Source organism: Pelobates fuscus, chromosome 1 (assembly GCF_036172605.1).
Source record: "Pelobates fuscus isolate aPelFus1 chromosome 1, aPelFus1.pri, whole genome shotgun sequence".
Lineage (NCBI taxonomy): Eukaryota > Metazoa > Chordata > Amphibia > Anura > Pelobatidae > Pelobates > Pelobates fuscus.
The window spans coordinates 440,048,089-440,071,815 of NC_086317.1; the positions used below are offsets into that span (position 1 = coordinate 440,048,089).

General features: G+C 41.6%; 1 protein-coding gene across 5 annotated transcripts in view; it reads right to left on the reverse strand.

The window, feature by feature from the left end:
• Positions 1-23,727, reverse strand: part of SGCG (sarcoglycan gamma) — a 263,284-nt gene that overhangs the window by 22,470 nt on the left and 217,087 nt on the right. For all 5 annotated transcript variants that reach the window (XM_063429771.1, XM_063429762.1, XM_063429787.1 and 2 more), the window contains exon 5: positions 11,918-12,037. In XM_063429771.1, coding sequence (XP_063285841.1) covers positions 11,918-12,037 — 120 coding nt within the window. The remainder of the gene's footprint in view (positions 1-11,917; positions 12,038-23,727) is intronic.

The following is a 23,727-nucleotide window of genomic DNA, read 5'->3' on the forward strand; positions in this document are numbered from 1 at the left end:
CTGCTCATTGCGTAGAAGGTATACGACATGATAGCGATTTCCATGTACTCATAATGGCCAGTAATTATTGATAAAAGGCTGCCCTCTAATTACCGCAGACAGGTAGGCAGTGGCTACATGTAATTATAACAATATTTAGACTCTGTATCTAGGCACCTGAGTAAACATTAACAAAGAACTAGCTGACGGTACGTTGATTTCTGACACTTTAATGCGTTTTTCAGTGTAGGATACTTTAAATGAGATGATTGACCCACACATAATCACAATAATGTGTTGGTGTTACAGTTTGAAATGTAAGGTTAGGAGCCATAAGTATTTTTAGAATTAAAGAACCCTTCTTGGAGGATATACATACATACAGGGTCTTTGGGCTCAAGCAAGAAAACCACTCAATCAAAGACTGTAGTAAATTGTAAATAAAGGTTTGAATAGAACCCTATGATCTGGGGTTATGATACATTTTTTTAGCAAGTGTGGATAGCTTACTATTCTTTCTGTACCAGATAGCCCTCCATGAAAATAAATATCTTGAGTTACTATTCAATGTTTTGTACATTTCCAATGACAATTTCCTAGGACACAATCAGGCTCAGGCACTATTAGGCACAGAGAAGGGGCCACAGGGCCCTAGGGGGGTTATCAGCTAGGACCCCCTTTACTCTTGCTATAGGGATGGTGAATGGGGCGAAGTATTTTTATGACAGTGGGACCCCTGTGAAAATCCTCACTCTAGGAGGCCACCTAATGTTTATTAATAGTTAATCCAGCTGTGTTTGGACATCCTATATGTGCTATGGATTGTTTCTGTTGTAGTGCACATTTGTAATTTTGCTTTTCAGACTAGTTGGGTCAGTGGTACATTATCATATGGTGGACAACAACTGCTACTTTGACAAACGTTGTTTTATTATCAAAATTCCTGCTGTACAAACTTAAATACTTTGAAAAAGACTCTCTACCGCTAACTGTCTCGAAGCTGCAGAAACAGTGAGTTGGTTGACCTTCGCAACCCTGTTGCGGGCGCACAGCGTCATCATGGGCCAACTCTATTCTCATACTTACCTCTATTTCGTATGCCTTTCGTGTAGTCTTTTGTTAACTTCCATATGAACTTTCGGTTCGGTAGTTTGTTTTAGTTTATGGTAGTTTATTTTACTGCTTGTCGGTTCCTATGCATTGGCTTTTGTGAGGTTGCACTAACCTGTTCGGCACTTAGATCGTACACACGAACATTACTTACGATTTGTACAACATGTCTGTTATACAGGGAGTGCAGAATTATTAGGCAAGGATTAATTTTATTATTGAACAACAACCATGTTCTCAATGAACCCAAAAAACTCATTAATATCAAAGCTGAATATTTTTGGAAGTAGTTTTTAGTTTGTTTTTAGTTATAGCTATTTTAGGGGGATATCTGTGTGTGCAGGTGACTATTACTGTGCATAATTATTAGGCAACTTAACAAAAAACAAATATATACCCATTTCAATTATTTATTTTTACCTGTGAAACCAATATAACATCTCAACATTCACAAATATACATTTCTGACATTCAAAAACATAACAAAAACAAATCAGTGACCAATATAGCCACCTTTCTTTGCAAGGACACTCAAAAGCCTGCCATCCATGGATTCTGTCAGTGTTCTGATCTGTTCACCATCAACATTGCATGCAGCAGCAACCACAGCCTCCCAGACACTGTTCAGAGAGGTGTACTGTTTTCCCTCCTTGTAAATCTCACATTTGATGATGGACCACAGGTTCTCAATGGGGTTCAGATGAGGTGAACAAGGAGGCCATGTCATTAGATTTTCTTCTTTTATACCCTTTCTTGCCAGCCACGCTGTGGAGTACTTGGACGCGTGTGATGGAGCATTGTCCTGCATGAAAATCATGTTTCCTGAAGGATGCAGACTTCTTCCTGTACCACTGCTTGAAGAAGGTGTCTTCCAGAAACTGGCAGTAGGACTGGGAGTTGAGCTTGACTCCATCCTCAACCCGAAAAGGCCCCACAAGCTCATCTTTGATGATACCAGCCCAAACCAGTACTCCACCTCCACCTTGCTGGCGTCTGAGTCGGACTGGAGCTCTCTGCCCTTTACCAATCCATCCATCTGGCCCATCAAGACTCACTCTCATTTCATCAGTCCATAAAACCTTAGAAAAATCAGTCTTGAGATATTTCTTGGCCCAGTCTTGAAGTTTCAGCTTGTGTGTCTTGTTCAGTGGTGGTCGTCTTTCAGCCTTTCTTACCTTGGCCATGTCTCTGAGTATTGCACACTTTGTGTTTTTGGGCACTCCAGTGATGTTGCAGCTCTTAAATATGGCCAAACTGGTGGCAAGTGGCATCTTGGCAGTTGCACGCTTGACTTTTCTCAGTTCATGGGCAGTTATTTTGCGCCTTGGTTTCTCCACACGCTTCTTGCGACCCTGTTGACTATTTTGAATGAAACGCTTGATTGTTTGATGATCACGCTTCAGAAGCTTTGCAATTTTAAGAGTGCTGCATCCCTCTGCAAGATATCTCACTATTTTTGACTTTCTGAGCCTGTCAAGTCCTTCTTTTGACCCATTTTGCCAAAGGAAAGGAAGTTGCCTAATAATTATGCACACCTGATATAGGGTTTTGATGTCATTAGACCACACCCCTTCTCATTACAGAGATGCACATCACCTAATATGCTTAATTGGTAGTAGGCTTTCGAGCCTATACAGCTTGGAGTAAGACAACATGCATAAAGAGGATGATGTGGTCAAAATACTAATTTGCCTAATAATTCTGCACTCCTTGTAGTGTTCAGTTAAACATGGAGCATTCGGTTGTTATGCAGCTCTTTGCTCCTCTTTGGGGCCGTTGGTATAATTACAGCTGAATGCCCTATTATAGTAATAGGTATTCCCTGGGTCCATGCGGACATTCGCATAATTGTATGTATATGCTTGATAGGCTGCTGGCCTGTAGAGGCCATAGGGGAGTACTGCACATTTAACATTTATGATAAAATACTTTTATGTTTAAATTTAATTAAGCAGCGCATTGTTGCTAAATTTTGTTCTGCCTATTAGATATGTTGTAACAAGATGTTTTACAGGTTGCCAGGCTTGAACCTTCCTTTTGGCTGTGCCTCTGAGGGTTTTTCAAGTCTCATAGGTTCTGGTGGCTCAGTTTCAATTGTCCAACTCGCTCTAGGTGGACCTTTTTATTTTTTGTCAATTAGTAGTTAGTTATGCTCTCCTGGAGGTTCTGATATTGGTTGTATTATAGATTACAAATTGAAGTCAATCTGCCATTTAACTATCATCTCCTCTCTTTCGATTTCTACAATTTCACATTGGTTAGTGGTTTTAGATTTGTCTTGGGGATCCACGATCTGACCCTCACTGCCCAGATAACCTAATTTGTTCCTTTTTATGTTATTAGGCACTAGGCCCTACTGGTTATACTACCACTTACGCTTTGCTGGTTCATTTTAGGCCTAGTCTATTGGCTGGTAGGTATCCCATATTATTTTTGTTTTCTTCTATTTAACAGTCATGGTATGGGTACTACAGCATTGCCATTACTCTCATAGGTATTGCTCGGGTTTCATCTACTCTGTCCTACTCTATATCCAACTGATATGACAGGTATGTGAACCCAGTGGTCATTACACCTTCCCCCCTCCCCATCCTGCAACTGGTACTAGGGAAAAACTTTGTCTACTGGCTGATAGGTTTTTAGAGTCGGCTTATTTAGTTTTTCTGGCCTTCTTGCCTTGTCTTAGTGGTCCCGCAAAGCCAACACCCATCCTCATACTCGGAGGTATTCACACCAAATGGCCACCTCATAGTTAGTCGGCTCGCATGATGGTATAGAGAGCGCCATGCTAACCTTTCGCTTTACTGGTCACCGAGAGGCCGACACCCCGTTACATTTCGGTGGCCACAAAATCCCCTTGGGCCAACACATAGCTAGAGCCTTTAATGTCACTTGCCAATTAGTAGGCCTCCCTCTTCCATTATTAGATCATTTCTTTGCCACTTTAGGTAAGCTAGCCAGTACGATATCACTTTGGTTATTCATGATTTCTTTTGTCCTATCCTAGCATGTCTGAACTACCAGAAGCTATTAGGATTCCCAGCACTCCTGCAAGGTCCATCTCTCCATCTCACTGAGGGGACAACTCCAGCCTGTCTTCCCTCAGGTCTTGGACCATATCTAGAATCACGGCCGAATTAAGGCGTAGGAATATTCCCTACCCTTCCATTGCCAGGAAGGCTGTATAGACTGCTCAACACCAACACGGATAACACCGGGGCTGGCGAGGGCCCCAGTGGTGCCAAGTCATCCGACCTCCAGGCCGTCCTGTTATCGGTCGTGTCCTCATTGGGATGGATTACTGATAGGTTGGACCATTTGGATGCTAGTGATAGGCCAGAAGAAGCATGGTACATCGGCGGGCCATCGGATAATATGCCAGGTGGTGCCTACCTTTGCCTGCAGGCTGAAGGGGAAGCCCCATTTGTATGGAATCCTCCGCTCCCTGAGAATGGTGGTTACTGGGCGCAACGCCCTTCTGACCTTAAGCGTGAGAACGGAGAGATCTTGAAAAAGCGAGATCTGGGCGTCTCTGAAGGTGATGTTTTGTAGGTTTCTTGCTGCTCTCATTATGTCGTCTTTTAAGGCGTAGGAGAGCAGACAGCAAATCACATCTCTCGGTGGCCCTTCTGGGGGCTCATCTGGGGCTCTGTCCCCTAGGATGCGGGTGAACAGGTCTGTTAGGAGCTCTGGCAGTGTTTCCTCCATGGTTTCTGGGAGGCCCCTTATGCGGATATTGTTTCTCCGCCCGCGGTTGTCCAGGTCTTCCAGGTGTCTCCTAAGGTCTAGCAGGACGTTACCCTGTCTGGAGGTGGCAGTGTCAGTGGCTTGTTGGTGCTGCACATTCAGAGCTCGGTCAGCTTCCAGGGCCTCCACCCTGCGTTCTAGGGCAGTCAGATCCCTCCTCACCTCCATAACTTCCTCCCTGATCGCGGATCTGATTTCTGCCAGCATCTCTGTTTTGTCTGCACGTGACAGCATGTTGGCAGTGATTGTGGCCACATCTAATGCTATTTGGGAGAGTGATTCTCCTCTGGGTGAGCCCTGTATCTGTCTGTCACTGCTACTTGCTCCAGGGGAGGCCGGCGCCATTTTGGCTGTGGCTTGTTTGGACTGCGTGTCTTGCAGCATGCAGACCGGAGTGTGGGGTCTCTTGGTTTTGTCCATTTCGGGCTGATCTGTGCTCATTTATGGGTGCAAGTGTGAGCTGGGGCCGCGGAGCAGGTAAGAGATGCGTCCTACTCCATTCCCGTTCAGGCCCCCGCAGGAGATCTGTTAACTCATGGCAGACTCCTTTCACAATTGGCTTTGTCTGACAATACTAGGAAATCATATGATAGGGCATTCTGTGTTTATAACAGATTCTTGTTTTACTTTCAGATTGTAAATAAATATTCAATGGAAGCTTTTACCTCTTTTTGCCACCTTAAATTAAAATGAACTTACAACACCATCAAATTATATCTGACAGGAATATAATATACACCACCATATACTTACACATTGGCCAAACAACCACAGTTTCCAATCATCTTATCAAATCAAAACCATACTAAAAGCCATTAAGAATTCAAACCCCACACCACCATCTTCTAGATTACCTATTCATAGTCAACTCTCAACTCTTAATATTGTAAAGCGCTACGGAATCTGTTGGCGCTATATAAATGGCAATAATAATAATAACTCTTCCAATCATTACCAGACCTCATAGATACAATCCCTTTCGAATCACACACTAATCATGTCATTAAAACCACTATCTACTTAGCTTTCTATGGGTTCCTCAGACCCAGAGAGTTTACCACTACAAACATCACTTCTCAAGACACCATTAAGATCACTACATACTGCATCGTTGGCTGCAGCACACCACAACTGACTGTTCATATTTTCTATTTTGTTATATGTATAAGTTATATAAGTTATATACTGTCATTACGGCTTGCTTTGCCCTGAACACAAATGAAAAGCTGGGCCTGTAGTTGTGGGAGGGGCATGATTTCCCTACTTAAGGATCGTCAGACCCCTCCGCATTACCATCATTGGTCTGGCGATTTACTCCTCCCACCGCTCCCTTTACTAACAATAATACTCAGCGTACCGCATCCTCTGTTTTGGCCCACCACAACCGATTGAATTCTATTTTGTATATGGTATAAGTTATATCAGTGTTTCCCAACCCAGTCCTCAAGGCACACCTACCAGTCCAGGATTTAAGGATTACCCAGTTTTGTCTAAGGTGTTTTTAGAAAAAAAGAAAAAACACCTTAGACAAAACTGGGCAATCCTTAAATCCTGGACTGGTAGGTGTGCCTTGAGGACTGGGTTGGGAAACACTGAGTTATATAATGTCATTACGGCTCTCTATGCCCTAAACACTATACACAAGAAGCTGTATAGGAGCAGCAATAACATCATATATTAATTAAAGAATTTTAAAATGTTTCCCCTTAGTGTACACAGAACCCAACTTAACCTGTCAATTGAGCTTTATAATTAAATCAAAAGATACATTTGTACAGGATGGAATATTCGGTAATGATAGATTTCTTTATAGACAGTTTATATATCTATATATAATAGCTTTCCACAGGAAATAAACACAATAAAGCAATTCAATAACATACATGAGATGTGTTAGCGTACATGTATTCTGATGTGTTAGATGTGTTAGCGTACATGTATTCTGAAGGACATTAGTAAAATACAAGTATAGGTTTCCATATGTGAAGACATAGATAGATGGAACAAATAATTAGTGTCTGCTGTAACAATTTGTGTGTCTGTCAAAGCCAACTATTTACATTTACACTGGAAATAACAGTTATAGCAATAATCAAAATTGAATAACAATATAAAAAGGAACATGAATTTCAAGGATGTCCCGGAAATAAATACAAATAAAATATTGTATAAATAAAATAAAATAAATATACGGTAGGTTTAATTCTGTGTACTGAATATTATAACATAGTTTACAATTTTTTTTATCTTAAACCATTTTATCTCAAAGTTTACATATAGTTATTTTGAGATTGTCGATTAAGTAATTTCTCTGGGTGATCTATGCAGTAGCAATATATATATATATATATATATATTTATATATGTATTCAAATAGACAAATTCACACAGGCATATGGTGTTCCTGAAAGGGGGCTTAAGAAAGAATAGACTTAACATGTAACACTAAAATAAAAATACCATCAATGTTACTATGATATATGGCAATAAACATTTTCATTGCAGCACAATGTTGTATAGTATTATTTTCTTGTATAAATGAACATTACATTCGCCAGCAAAAACATTTTTTAGCTTCCAGGTTTTAAAAATTAGATGCATTAGATTTGCGTAAATACGGTATGTTTAAGGCCGTAAGGCCTGTATTTGTGGGAGGAGTTAGAGTTCCTATATAAACGCTACTCCCCCCCTTCCTGCCTTGCCGTACGCACGCTGTTCACCCCACCCACCTCTCCCTCTTGTACAATTCATTCGGGGAGGCCCTCTTTTACAGGCCCACCCCCTACGTCGGTTCCGGCACACCACACCAACTTAATTCCAATCACAAGGTATTTCACTATACAATATTAACCGACCACAAATATATATATATACAATCTCACAGAATGCTCTGCTTGATATGCAAATGAGCATGGGAAGGCATCATGTTTATGTTGTGATCCAAAGGTCCAAGGACAAAAAAATCAAGCATGGACTGTACAGTTTCCTCCCTTTGGGACTCATCAGCATAGCATAGCTTTGACCCTTGAGTGAAGTCTTTTTGGTAGTATATAGCTAAGAATTAAAGAAAGTTGTGTTGAGAACAAGTCATTATAAACCTCCCTATTAATTGATGCAAATTCAAAAATTAACTGTTGCACATCACCATAGGATAAAACTATATCTTCACAACCACTGAGAACTTAGCAAGTTTGCTATTTTGCTCTCACTACAACTTTCTATCTCTTGAAAGCTATTCTGCATTTTTCAAATATAATGTTTCATTATGCCATTTTAAGGTAAAGTATTATTAAGGTTTCCATTTTAAGAAAAATACATTTTCAGTAATTTTAAAAAGTAAGATATATACTTTTCTAATAATTGTATTGATGTCATAGTGAGATGGATTGCTATGGCAACATAGAATGCACAGGTTCGAGTGTAAGAAAGTTTTAGATTGAAGCTATAAGTTTCATTTTGTACAAAACAAATTCCCCTACTGGGGGAATGGCAGGAACTAATTTGCATCTAATTGACTGCTTGTTAGTAAGTCAGTACATGAAGCTGTGTATTTGAAATAATTTGCATAAATTCAAACTTTGAGTGCATAAAGACAATATCTTTGTACATTATTGCTGATGGGGCGAGCGTTAGGATAATCAGTGGCATTGTGTATCCGCTGTGGAAGACTCAAAGAAGGACTCTCATGTTGCCCCTCTTTGCTACCCCCTAAACAACAAAGTGGGAAGTGGGTTTGTGTGTGTGTGTGTGTGTGTGAGGGGGGGAGGAGGGTTGACTAAGTGTGAATGTGTATGGGTTGCGTGTATAATATTAATAATAATAATAATATATTATTATAAAACAGAAACACAGGCATACACAGATAGACATACGGACACACACAGGCATACACAAATATACACATACAGACACACACAGGCATACAAAGATATACGCATACAGACACACTCTAACACAGATAGTGTCTGTATACATACACACTCAAACACAGATATACACATACAGACACACACAGGCATACACAAATATACACATATAGACACACACAGCCATACACATATATATGCATACAGACACACTCTAACACAGATAGTGTCTGTATACATACACACTCAAACACAGATATACACATACAGACACACACAGGCATACACAAATATACACATACAGACAGGGCCGGCGCGTCCATAAGGCGGCACAGGCGGCCGCCTTAGGGCGCACCGGCTCTGGGGGCGCAAAATTCCAGTGACCGGCAGGAGGGAAGTGCTCCCTCCTGCCTGGTCACCTCCTGGATCCCCGGAGCTGCTGGGAGGCGTGCGGCTGAAGTTGATTAGGAGGCGGCGAGGGAGCTCTCTGATCTCTCTGACCGTCTCCCTCGCGCGCCTTTTGCTGATGCCGCAGGAGCCGGAATATGACATCATATTCCGGCTCCCGCGGCATCAGAAAACAGCCTGCGAGGGAGCCGGTCAGAGAGATCAGAGAGCTCCCTCGCCGCCTCCTAATCAACTTCAGCCGCACGCCTCCCAGCAGCCTCACTGGACCACCAATGAGAGACCCACGCCAGCACTCCAGGTAGGGAGGCTGGGTGGGACATTTAAATGTAATTTATTTAATTACTTTATTAATTACTGTGTGTGTGCATGTGAGTGTGAGTGTCTGTCAGTGTGTGTGTAAGTGTGTCTATGAGTTTGTGTGTGAGTGAGTGTGTCTGTCGGTGTGTGTGAGTATGTCAGTGTGTGTGCGCACATGTGAGCATGTGTGTCTGTCAGTGTGTGTGTGTTCGAGTATGTGTCTGTGAGTTTGTGTGTGTGTGTGTGTGTGTGTATGTATTTTTCTGTATGCCTGTCTGTATGTATGTATCTGTATGACGGTATGCCTCTGTATGAATGTATGTGTCCGTATGCCTGTATGTCTTGTACGTATGTTTCTGTATGTCTCTGTATGTTTGTCTCTGAATTTCTGTATATATGTCTCTGTATGCATGTATGTAACTGTATGCCTTTATGTCTCTGTATGTACGTATGTGTGTGTCTGTGTGTCTCTGTATGCCTGTATGTCTCTGTATGCATGTTTCTGTATGTATGTATGTGTCTGTATGATGGTATGCCTCTGTATGTATGTATGTGTCTGTATGACGGTATGCCTCTGTATGTATGTATGTGTCTGTATGCCTGTCTATATGAATGTCTGTATGACGTTATGTCTGTATGCATGCATGTATCTGTATGTGTGTATGTCTTTGTATGCCTGTATGTATGTATGTATGTATGTGTCTGCATGCCTGTATGTCTCTGTATGTATGTTTCTTTATGTCTGTATGTATGTGCCTGAATGTCTTTGTATGTATGTTTCTGTATGCCTGTCTGTATGTATGTGTCTGTATGCCAGTATGCCTCTGTATGCATGTATGTCTTTATATGCCTGCATGTCTCTGTATGCATGTATGTCTCTGCTTGTATGTCTCTGACTGTATGTGCCTGTATGTCTCTGTATGATTAATGCTGTCTTTGTATGACAGTGTACCTGTATGACTATGACTTTGTGTGACTGAAAAATGATGCCTGTGTGCCTGTGGCTTGGGAGGAAAGACACACAGGTGAAGATGCATTTTTTTTTTTTTTAAATGAGGGTTGGGGGCGCCAAAATGCATCTTCGCCTGTGTAACTAAAAATCCTAGCACCGGCCCTGCATACAGACGTACACAGGAACACACAAGAACACACAGATATGCACATACAGACACACACAGGCATGCATATACTCCTGCCCCTTATCTCTGATCCATTGCTGCCATGAGGTAACAGGGCAGGAGAGCAGCACAGAAATGATTTTGCTATTAATTTAATTGTTGTTTAGCATATTGCCAAATTGGTTTTAACAGTTTTACAACGGGTGTACACAGCTTAGTCAGGGCCCTGTGGAAGGCAGAGATCCAGGGTCCGGTTGCATAGTGACCATTGTTACCCTAGTTCTGCCACTGGTGTGCATTACTTTGTTCTTGGTTTTTGTTTAATAATTTTTTCTTGCTATTATGCCCTGTGTAACTTTACACTAACATGACTTATAATATGCACACCTGCAGAGTCTTTGCCTGTACCGCTGTTCACCAAGAGGTAATGACATTGTTGGGGTTTGTTGACCTGGACTGGAACCCCAAGTGAGCTCTCAAAAAGTCTCAAGTCTAATACCCTCACCCATTAATTGCTTGACTAGATTCTCCTGTTTGTAATTTTGTGCTAATGTGCTAGAACATTAAAGGGACACTGTAGGCACCCAGACCACTTCAGCTCATTGAAGTGGTCTGGGTGCACTGTCCCATCACCCTTAACCTTGAGCATGTAATTCTTGCAGTTTTTAATAAACTGCAATAATGACCTGCTAGGGTTAACTTCTGCTCTAGTGGCTGTCTACCAGACAGCCACTAGAGGGACTTCTGGATCTTTAGACGAACTTAGGAGGACGTCCAGCATCACCAGAATCCCCATACATTGAAAAATGCTTTCCTATAGGGAAATCCTAATGCGAGCGCAGAGTGAAGGAGGATCCGAGCCAACTCTGAAGGACAACAGCACTGGACTCAGGGAAGTGACGGAAGGGGTTATTAACCCCTTCTGCACCACAATGGGGAGCCTTGACAGTGGGGCAGCTATAGTGCCAGGAAAACAAGTTTGTTTTCTTGGCACTATAGTTTCCCTTTAATGATGAGGCTGGACCCAAAGTTGAGGTAAGAGGGGGGTCTTACTACCCTCTACATATAACATCTCACTCAATGGAGGTTAGTTTGAATAGTAACACATTGAATAAATAGCTATGGAATATCACTGTGTTTTGGAATCAAAATAATTATTTGTTATATATAGCCCATGTCTGTTTGATATATTGTTATTTAAAACAGAATTATCATGCTCAATCATTGCATTATATATGTATATATATATATATATTATATTGCATTATATACAACATTTCAGAGATGAGAAGTCTATAAGGAAGCCGGGAACAAGCTTTCTATGTGTGTATAACATACACATTTGGCATTTACTAATCAATACAATGCATACTTTAAAAGAACAAGACTTACCAGTGACTCTGAGTTTCCCCGTTCCAACTACAACTTCATCTTCATTAGCAGAAAACAGCATTTTGCCATTTCTAGAATTGATCTGAAACTGCTGCCCATAGGTTTCGATCACTTTGGGACCTGAAACACAATACAAAATTGATAACACAAATATTGGAAATGTTTAAGGAATCAACAAAATGGTAGCATTTTTATCACTTGCACAGCATTGATTAAGGTGAAATACAATGGATCTATCACTGAAAGTTGGTCCTTTAACATAAGAAGTAATTCTAACCCAGAACCCATGGGTTGTAGTGAGCATGGGGTATGGGGATATTCAGGATATTCAGGATATGTTATGGTAGATTATTAACATATAATAACTTCCAGGAGTTCTGTGGCATGGGACATTTCCAAAACCTGCAGAAAAAAAGAATTGTCAGGAATTCAAAGCGAATTTCATATTTAAAGGGACACTATAATCCCCAGAACAACTACAGCTTAATGTAGTGGTTCTGGTATCTATAACCTATCCCTGAAGGCTGGTTAATGTAAATGCTGCCTTTTCATAGAAAAGGCAACATTTACATTGCTGCCTCGTAACACCTCTAATGGCAGTCACTTAGAAGACCACTAGAGGTGTTACTTGTGTCAATGCTGCACAGGTTGGCTTGCATCTAATGGCCCTTGGAGTTACTAAATAACCTCTATTTATTTAAATATGCACAGGGATTAGGGCTAGTGCACATGTAACTTTTTATTTGGTTATTTCAGTATTTTAACCATTACATACCATTATGATACATGTCCCAAGTCCATTACGTATAAATTCTATGCAGTGGGGAATCAATATACATTGACATATAACCATTGCTGACTATTCTGAATGATTACATGTTCTAAAATGTTTACCATAATAATAAGAGAGGCACTGGGAGTACTTTGGAACTCAGTGGATTGGTAGGTAGATAAAGGACTTTAGTATTACTGAGATCACAAATATGATGTAAGACAGATTAAGTCGATAGGAAACAGGAGGCAAACACATGGCTTAAAATCCACCCGAAATGCCAAAACAATCATTTTGCAGTATTAATAAGCGCTGCATCCCCACCCTCAATTGGGGACTTGCCCAAGCAGGATCGTTCCATCTTGCTTGCAATATAGTATAATGAAACTGTGACGAATGATAAATGATTATTGTATTTTTTATATTTCTACTATTTTTTTTTCATAGAAAATGTGGTTAATTCTATTCTGAAAAGGGACCACACTGCACTTATGACACTGTCAGTTAACCATTGAATATATCACTCTTTTTTTTTTATCCTCCCAGTTAAAAAAGTTTTTGCAGTTAAAAAATTGCTTTAAAAATTCAGAGTAACAATGTATAGCACAGTGAATGAAGGTCTACCCCCTCTATTAATATTTGTTACAGACATATCTTTGTCAATGATCAGTATGCATAGGAACACACTTATCAAAGATTTTTCCCTTTTTTTTTTCTCCTGTAGAGAAATTATGTTTACATTGTCACTGACATAATAAACTATTTAAAATGGATTTTGACACATTTTAGATTAGCGTTTTTGAATTCAGCATAAAAAGTAGATAATGACTGTGTTCCATTGTTTAATATTTAGATTTAAATATTCTACTGAAATGCACAGCCAATGATTTTAATACAAATTATCTGTCATTTCCAATGAGTTCTATATCAACTCATGCAAATTTCCCGAACATATTCACAGGGTGAGTTCCTATTACAGTTAATGTTGACTCAGTCAGAGAAAAACAATTCAGTTGGCGGATGTTTCACAGGCTTTTGTGAAGAAGAACCCCTTTTATGTCTTAAAAAAAAACCTTACTAACTCGAACCGTGGTCAGGAGAAGAATCTTTACTGGCCTATCCAAATTAGTTTGCTACCCCCTCAAGTGTTCTACATCTCCCTTTAGTGAGTCCCTTTCCACCATTTCCCCCCTTCTAGTTTCTCTCTCAGCCAATCTCTCTTTTTTCTTCGGGTTTGTGACTTTCTGATTTATTTTCTCCAATATCTCTTTCCTGTTATGTATCTGTCAGTCTGTTTTTCTCCTCTGTTGTTTTAATCCTAACTAGCATTTTCAACTCAAGGGTGTAGCTTAAGTACACCCAAAAAAACACCAGTAGAACAAAGTGCAGAGAGATGAAAATAATAATTTATCCCTTTTAAAACACAAATCTGTAGATCTGAAGGGTCCTTTTAAATCTTCATAAATTAGGTACAAATATTACAGTCTACAGAAATAACAAATCCATATATGGTAATATTGATACCAACCTGCTTCATTCTAACTTGAACTACTCAACCAACCTGCTTTGATACCAACCTGCTTTGATACCAACCTAAACTACAATACTAACTCCTATTGCAAAGAGTAATTTACCTGCTTTATCAGTGCTCCTTCCAACAGGGGGCTGATTCACTAAACTTCCATTTAATTTGCAATTCTGATACCTTTCTACTCTGTTCTGATTTGCTTGTCTTTCTATATATCCTATACTTTCAACTTTAGGTATTTGCTATTATCTAATGATATCTTGGTAACAACCTGTCTGGTGCATATTACCTAAACCTCTAATTCTATAATTTTACCTTCTTCCTACTTACCAATAATTCCGCTTATAGGTTCTCCTTCAAACTTCCCTATAATTCCGTTTGTAGGTTTTTCCTGCTACCATTTGCCTAACTCTCTTTTCTATTATCACTTTTTTATACTTACCTCCCTCTTTGGCTTGCTACGTCTAATAATTGTGTAGAACTATGTCTAAACTCACCAATAAACATCCAAATGGTAACCCTGGCAATCGCCTCTAACCTGACCTGCTCGAGATCATGGCACTGTCTTCACATAGTGGGGAGCATACTCCTACTCCAGCATTCTATTGTGCATTGTAACATTCTAAATCTACATAGTAGAAAGTCCAAGTCCAAGATCCTAGCTCCATGGACAAGCTGACCCAATATAATTGCCAGCCATCAACTTTATTGTCTTGTATTATCTTTTGTCTCAACTTGCCTCTCGAGTATCTTCTTTAGATTGTGTGCACACAGGCTAACTGTTCTATCTTTTTGTAGGAAAGTTTTAAAATGCAAGACTTTAAGCCCACTGACATATTTCTCACTTCCTCCAATACGGGTAGATCTAATTATATGTTATATTCAATAGAGCTCTTATAAATGAGCACAATTGATAATCTTTGTAAAGAGCCATGGATATAAGAAACACAAACAATTAAATACATAGCGAGAGAGAGCAGCACCAAGATCGCTTTTTTTTTTTTAGCAAATTTCAGCATTTAAATTAAGGGTCACTGTGTATTGAAAACCAGCAACAAAGGCTGACATGAATCGAGGCTTTGAATTAAATCAACGTAGCCCAAGTGTAGGAAACGTACAAGCTGTGGGCTGGGAAACAAGCATGATTAAAGACGACGTTATCGAACATTTCATCTTTCAGATAAAAAGCGTTGCATGTTCCCTCTTTTACGTTATCTCCTATTAACACATCAAGCAATCATCTTTCACAGAACTATCCCATGGACTGTGAACATAGCTTACATTTTTTTTCACAACAATAAGTGCACATATTTTACAGGCAACATAATACATTCTAAACAAAAGTCAGGCTAATTCACGAAACAGGAGATTGTCCTTAATGAACTAGGGAAATTAAAGGTCAATTAAAAGGGCATTGATGGAGAAAGAAACATTTCCTTGATGACATTGTGAATGCAGAGAGGTCACCAATTTTAACGGAGTCTCAGGGCTGGAAAATGTGAGAAAAAAAAGCTTTAAAAAAATATTTTTATTGCAAATGGGTGGGTTGAATACAATTATGGAAAGGGGCATTATAGCCTTAGGAATACAGGTTTGTATTTCTAAGGCTATGGTGTACCTTTAACAGTTTAGCCCAGGAATGTCCAACCTTAGGTAATCCAAGGGCTGCATTAAAAAACAAGTAGTATCCAAGGGGGCACGTAAAGCCATACATTCATTACATACTTTATAGTATTTGTTAATAGCATTACATTTTTTATTTTATTTTTATGAACACATATTTCTTAATGCAATAGAAAAAAACAACTGGTGACAAATGTAAGCATGCTTTGAGTATGTATTTGTGTGTAGTGTTGGCATTTAAATGCAGTTGTATGTTTGTATGTACTGTTGTTATTTGAAAGCAGTGGTGCACTCATGTTTAGTTTTGTGTTTCAATGTGTTTGTATGTAAAGTTTGCATTTGAATGCTGGGATGTATGCACATACACTGACACACAGATACACTCTGACTCATACACACACTGGCACACAAAGATACACACTGACTCATACACATACACATTGACTCATACACACACACACAGTTACACATTGACTCATACACACAGATAAAACATACATAAATTATACAAACAGATAATGCATACACACAGAACACATACAGATACACAAAAAGATAACACACATAGACACAAATGTCATATATACACAAACAGATAACACATATACACACAAATATCACATACACACACATATATACACACAGATAGCACATACACACAAAGATCACAATTGATGGGTTTTTAGCCACCCCCTGCTTCGATACCTTTTTTTTTTAATTCTTTATTTTATTTGTGCTTGGAATAACAGTAAGCATGCAGAGCCACAACAGCTGCTGCAAGCGTGGTCGTAGCATTGTACATTGCGGCATTTCAAAACACATTTTTTTTATAATATGGAATTAACAAGTTCTGAGGTATCATCGATTTGTAGTGATTAATAAACATGCTATAATACGAAGTAATTGAGCTAGGCAATCTTGGTAGTTAATAGTAAGTAGCAAACACGCTAACATGCTAGGCTAGGTATGTATACAATAAAAGTTGTTGCTCTTAGGATTATGCATCTGAGAAGGCTTTTCTATATATATAGAGGCCTAACTGGTTAGTCGGTAGTGCGTCAGCAGAAACAGTAGAGTCACAGAGTAAATAAGGTTGTGTCAGCTATGTCAGTAAGTCTGCAATGTCGATCACAGTGTGTCAGGGTACCTGAGGCCTCTACCTCTAAGAGAGGTAGAGACTTGGTGGTTTATCCATCCAGGCGAGCTGTTTCCTCCGTTCCTCGCGGTTCATCCAGCCACTTAAACACCGGCCGCGAGGAATCCACACCCTTTTCTAGCAGGACGCTCAATACGTGACGTCATGACGCTATCACGAGCGATCTGTCACTCAAGTGTCCGATATCCAATCGGCACTTGTCAGAGGCGTGCTTACCATCCGGAGCCAGGGTATTTAAGCTTGCTTCTCTCTTCAGCTCATTGCCCTGTCGTGGTTCTAGCTTGTCTAGTCACTCAGTGCTCTGGTATTCTAGTTTGCTCTATTTGGTTTTGACTCGGCTTGTTGTACTACCCTGTTTCTCTCTTATCCCTTGACCCGGCTTGTCTCTCGCTTATCTGTCTTCTCGTTCCCTCGACCTCGGCTTGTCTCTGACTATTCTCTATCACTCTCGGTACGTTAGTCCGGCCATTCTAAGGCCCGGTATACGTACCTTTCCACTCTTTGTACCCTGCGTGTTGGATCCCTGTCCCGATCCTGACATTACGACAGGGCCAATGGATCCTGCAGGTACAAACAGTCAGCTTGGTTCTTCTGATCCCAGGTTTGACGCCATGGAGCATAGGATGGATCAGATGGCTCTAGCACTACAGGCACTTTTGTCTCCTGCTAGTAACCCACCTGAGGAGACACGTACTCCTTCTATTTCTCCTGCAGTCTCAGGTCTAGAGGTAGCCACTGTAGGTGCTTCTTCCCGTATTACCCCACCAGTACGTTATGGCGGGTCACCGGAGAAGTGCCGTGGTTTTCTGAACCAGATTAGCATCCATTTCGAATTACAACCCCGCTCTTATCCTACAGATAGAGCGAAGATTGGATTTGTTATTACTTTACTCATTGAGAAAGCTCTGAGATGGGCCAATCCTTTATGGGAGAATGATAATCCACTAGTCTATAATTATAATGCCTTTGTAGCTGCGTTTAGAAGAACTTTTGACCCTCCTGGTAGAAAGGTCAATGCAGCTAGATTACTGTTGCGCCTTAGACAGGACAATCGAACACTTGTGGACTATGCACTAGAGTTCAGGTCCTTGGCGGCAGAAATTAAGTGGAACGAACAGGCTTATATAGATGTGTTTCTGAATGGGTTATCAGATGTAATTCTTGACGAAGTCGCTACTAGAGAACTCCCTGAAAATTTGGAGGATTTAATTTCTTTTATATCTCGTATTGATGAACGCATAAGAGAGAGGCAGAACACTCGAGATAGGACCCGTAGACCCTCCTTTAAACTAGCGCCTACCTTTCAAAATTCTGAGTTCGAGGACTTACGTATTTCTGAACCTATGCAGATAGGCAGTACTCATCTCACAGAGAGAGAGAGACAGTACAGAAGAAGGGAGGGTTTATGTATGTATTGTGGAGTCAGAGGACATTTACGCCTAAATTGTCCTAATCGTTCGGGAAACGCTCGCACCTAAGTTTCTCTAGAGGACAGGCCTTGGGTGTTTCTACTTTGTCCTCTATTCACAATTACAAAGAGTTCAGGCTTCTGTTACCCGTTTCTTTGAGGTGGGAGAAGGGAGTAGTAAAGACTATGGCACTAATCGATTCTGGAGCTGCTGAGAGCTTTATAGATCAGGGTTTTGTTGCCAAGCATGCTATCCCATCCCAGTTAAAAGAGACACCACTGGCTGTCGAGGCCATCGATGGTAGACCGTTACTTGAGCCTGTTATTTTCCATGAGACCATACCGATTAACTTAACTGTTGGCATCCTGCATAAAGAGGATATATCCTTAATGCTCATTTCTTCTCCGTCTATTCCCATAGTCCTGGGGTACTCCTGGTTGAGGAGACACAACCCTATTATTAATTGGGAGTCAGGGGAGATAGTTTCGTGGGGAGAGAATTGTCAAGAAAAATGCTTGCGGAAGGTCTTACCTCTCGGATTAACTAATACATCGAATACCTCTGACAATCCTACAGAGACACAAATTCCGCCTCAGTATCTAGATTTAAAGGCAGTATTTGACAAAAAGAAAGCCGATACCTTACCCCCACACAGGTCCTTTGATTGCAAAATTAACCTACTCCCTGGTACCATGCCTCCCAGAGGTCATGTATACCCATTATCTATAAAAGAGAACTCAGTTCTAGAGGAGTATATTCACGAGAATTTAGACAAGGGATTCATCAGGAGGTCCTCCTCCCCTGCCGGGGCTGGATTTTTTTTTGTTAAAAAGAAAGATGGTTCTTTGAGACCTTGTATTGATTATCGAGGCTTGAATAAGATAACCATTAAAAATGCCTACCCGATTCCCTTGATCACCGAACTCTTCGATCGTTTGAAGGGCTCTACAATTTTCACCAAGTTAGACCTCAGAGGGGCATATAACTTGGTGAGAATCCAGCAGGGACATGAGTGGATGACGGCATTCAATACTCGATATGGTCACTATGAATATACTGTTATGCCTTTTGGGTTATGCAATGCGCCAGCTGTATTCCAGGATCTGATAAATGAGGTTCTTAGGGAATTTCAGCAAGATTGCGTCATTGTATACCTAGATGATATACTCATTCATTCTAGTGAGATTGAGACTCATCACAAGCAAGTCAGGAGGGTTTTGCACAAGCTTCTCCAGCATGGCTTGTACTGCAAGTTGGAGAAATGTAGCTTTGATCAAACCCAGGTAACCTTTCTCGGCTATGTGATCTCTGGGGAGGGATTTAAGATGGATCCGGATAAGCTCCAATCCATTCTAGAGTGGCCTTTACCCACAGGTCTTAAAGCCATACAGAGATTTATTGGTTTTTCTAATTATTACAGGCGCTTTATTAAGGGCTATTCTTCCATTATCGCACCTATCACTAATATGACCAAACAGGGGGCTGATACTAAGAATTGGACTACTGAAGCTCTCCTTGCGTTCAAAACTCTCAAGGAGCTTTTCGCTTCCGCTCCAATTTTAGTTCACCCCGACACTTCTCTGCCTTTTCTACTTGAGGTAGACGCATCAGAGACTGGTTTAGGTGCTGTCCTATCTCAAAGGTTGGGGGTTGATAAACCATTACATCCATGTGGATTTTTCTCTAAAAAATTGACCGGTACTGAAAGCAGATATGACATTGGTGACAGAGAATTACTAGCGGTTATCAAGGCTTTGAAAGAGTGGAGACATTTATTGGAAGGTACATTACATCCTGTTACCATTCTAACTGACCACAAAAATTTGTCTTATATCGGAGAGGCTAAGCGGTTGTCCTCCAGGCAGGCTCGTTGGTCGTTGTTTCTTACCCATTTCAATTACGTTCTGACTTACAGACCTGGGTCAAAGAATTCTAAAGCCGATGCGCTATCTCGCCAATATGAGCCCTCTGCTTCAGTTGAACCACTTATGTCCTCCATTGTACCCAAATGCAATATTATTGCTAATACCAGTCTCAAAATTCATTCTCCGCTACTTGACCAGATCTTGAAGTCACAACATCTAGCTCCCGGAAACACTCCTGAGGGAAGAAACTTTGTTCCTCCTGAACTTCAACTGGAGCTCTTACAATGTTTTCACGAAAGTAAAGTAGCTGGTCATCCTGGTATTCGCAAGACATACTCTTTGATATCCAAGGATTTCTGGTGGCCTTCACTTCGAAAAGATATTGAGGAGTTCGTCGCAGCTTGTGAAACTTGTGCCAAAACTAAACTACCTCATGCATCTCCATGTGGCCTGTTACACCCCTTGGACATTCCTGAGAAACCTTGGTCCTGTTTATCCATAGACTTTATCGTTGATTTGCCTGCTTCCAAGAGACAGACTGTTATTCTCACGGTGGTGGATAGATTTACTAAGATGGCCCATTTCGTGCCATTACCTAAACTTCCGACTTCTCCTGAATTGGCGGAGATTTTTGCAAAAGAGGTTTTTCGCCTACATGGGATTCCTTCAGAGATTGTTTCTGATAGAGGCTCTCAATTTGTCTCACGTTTCTGGAGATCCTTTTGTTCTCAAATGGGCATCAAATTGAACTTCTCCTCGGCCTATCACCCTCAGTCTAACGGAGCTGCTGAACGTACCAATCAAAAAATCGAACAGTATCTGCGTTGCTTTGTTTCCGAACACCAGGACGATTGGGTCGGTCTGATTCCTTGGGCGGAGTTCGCACACAATAACCTTGTTTGCGATTCAACTCGCTCTAGCCCTTTCTTCATGAACTATGGCTTTCATCCTTCGATTTTTCCTTCGGTTTCCTCTTCTCAGGGGATACCGTCGGTTGATGATCATGTCGCCAACCTGAAGAAATTATGGGATCAGACTCGGCAAATTCTGTTACATAGTTCCTCGTTGTTCAAGAAACACGCTGACAAGCATAGAAGAGCTGCTCCTGTTTTTGTTCCTGGGGATAGGGTATGGTTAAGTACTAAGAATATTCGACTAAAAGTTCCATCTATGAAATTTGCTCCTCGCTACATAGGCCCTTACAGGGTTCTCACTCGTATCAATCCGGTTGCGTATCGCCTTGCTCTGCCACCTGCCTTACGCATTCCTAACTCTTTTCATGTCTCCTTGTTAAAACCCCTTATTTGCAACAAATTCTCCTCTAAGGTCTCCTCGCCTCGTCCTGTTCAGGTGGAGGGTCGGGAGGAGTACGAGGTAAGCTCCATCGTTGATTCCAGAATTTCAAGGGGAAAATTGCAATATCTGGTCAACTGGAGGGGATATGGTCCTGAGGAGAGGAGTTGGGTACCTCAGGAGGACGTTCATGCTTCTCGCCTTCGCAGAGCATTTCACCTCCGCTTCCCATCTCGCCCCGGTTCCTTCCGCCCGGTGGGCGTATCTGAGAGGGGGGGTACTGTCAGGGTACCTGAGGCCTCTACCTCTAAGAGAGGTAGAGACTTGGTGGTTTATCCATCCAGGCGAGCTGTTTCCTCCGTTCCTCGCGGTTCATCCAGCCACTTAAACACCGGCCGCGAGGAATCCACACCCTTTTCTAGCAGGACGCTCAATACGTGACGTCATGACGCTATCACGAGCGATCTGTCACTCAAGTGTCCGATATCCAATCGGCACTTGTCAGAGGCGTGCTTACCATCCGGAGCCAGGGTATTTAAGCTTGCTTCTCTCTTCAGCTCATTGCCCTGTCGTGGTTCTAGCTTGTCTAGTCACTCAGTGCTCTGGTATTCTAGTTTGCTCTATTTGGTTTTGACTCGGCTTGTTGTACTACCCTGTTTCTCTCTTATCCCTTGACCCGGCTTGTCTCTCGCTTATCTGTCTTCTCGTTCCCTCGACCTCGGCTTGTCTCTGACTATTCTCTATCACTCTCGGTACGTTAGTCCGGCCATTCTAAGGCCCGGTATACGTACCTTTCCACTCTTTGTACCCTGCGTGTTGGATCCCTGTCCCGATCCTGACACAGTGAGAATAGACAAGATTAAAATGTTGGTCAGTATGTGAAACTTAACAGTATAGTATGCAGGCTATATTGACTGACCGGGTCTATTACTAAACAGATAGGCATGTTTTCCCAATAGGGGGGGGACCTACTGTCCCCCCCGGCCCCCACCCCTGAGCGGCGGGTGGGGGCCCTAAAATTCACGATAGGGGGGGACCACAATAGGGGGGGACCTATTCTTTGGAATTTTCCCACGCTGTGTAAAATGACACACAGCACTCTGATTGGCTTAAACCAGCCAATCAGAGTGTTCTTAGCCTAATTGCACGGCGGGGCAAGGCTTTATAAGCCTTCCCCCGCCCTGCGGAGCTCAGTCTGCGCGGAGCCCTCCATGGGTGAAGATGGATTATTTTTTTGCGCTCGGGTTTTTTTTTTTTTTTTTTAATTGCGTCCGTTATTATGGCTTTTTATTTGGCCTTTTTTGGGGCTGAAGAAAGAAGATTTTAGAAGAAAGAAAACATTGAATGGTAAGTTGTTTTTATCTCATATTTTTTTTTACAGGTTTTTAGTTAAAGGTCCCCCCCTCATTATTTTTAGGGTGAGGGGGGTAGGTAGGGAGATAATTTTTCTTTTGGGGGGGAAGGGTTAACTAGATTCCCCCCCCTTTGTATTTGTATCAGGGGTGGGGGCCGGGGGGGACAATAAGTCCCCCCCTTATTGTGAATTTTAGGGCCCCCACCCGCCGCACAGGGGTGGGGGCCGGGGGGGGACAGTAGGTCCCCCCCATTGTGAATTTTAGGGCCCCCACCCGCCGCTCAGGGGTGGTGGCCGGGGGGGGACAGTAGGTCCCCCCCCATTGTGAATTTTAGGGCCCCCACCCACCGCTCAGGGGTGGGGGCCGGGGGGGACAGTAGGTCCCCCCCCTTATTGATAATTTTAGAAAGCGAGCTGAGCTGACAGCTCAGCTCGCGAACGCGCATTCTGCGCACATGCGCGGTAAAGCGCTCAGGTTCTTCATATGGCGGCTGTCAATGCCGCTCTATGAAGAACGCGATTGGTGCAGAGCGAAGCCGCGCATGCGCACCACATCGCGATGACGCTTCTCTCTGAGAAGCGTCCTATTGGGCCCCGCGATTTCGTCATTTTGACGAAAAAGGGGGCGCGGCATGGCTGGGAGCTCGGCGCTGGTACGGAGGTAAGTTTTTAATATAAAAACGCTCCGAAAATAATTGTTAATCAATGAAAGTTCATATAAAAGCAAGAAGGAAGGCTGGGGGTCCCTTTAATTGTTGTTTTTTTTTTATCAAGTGTGTAAGTTTTAGACAGTTTATTAATGTGAATAAA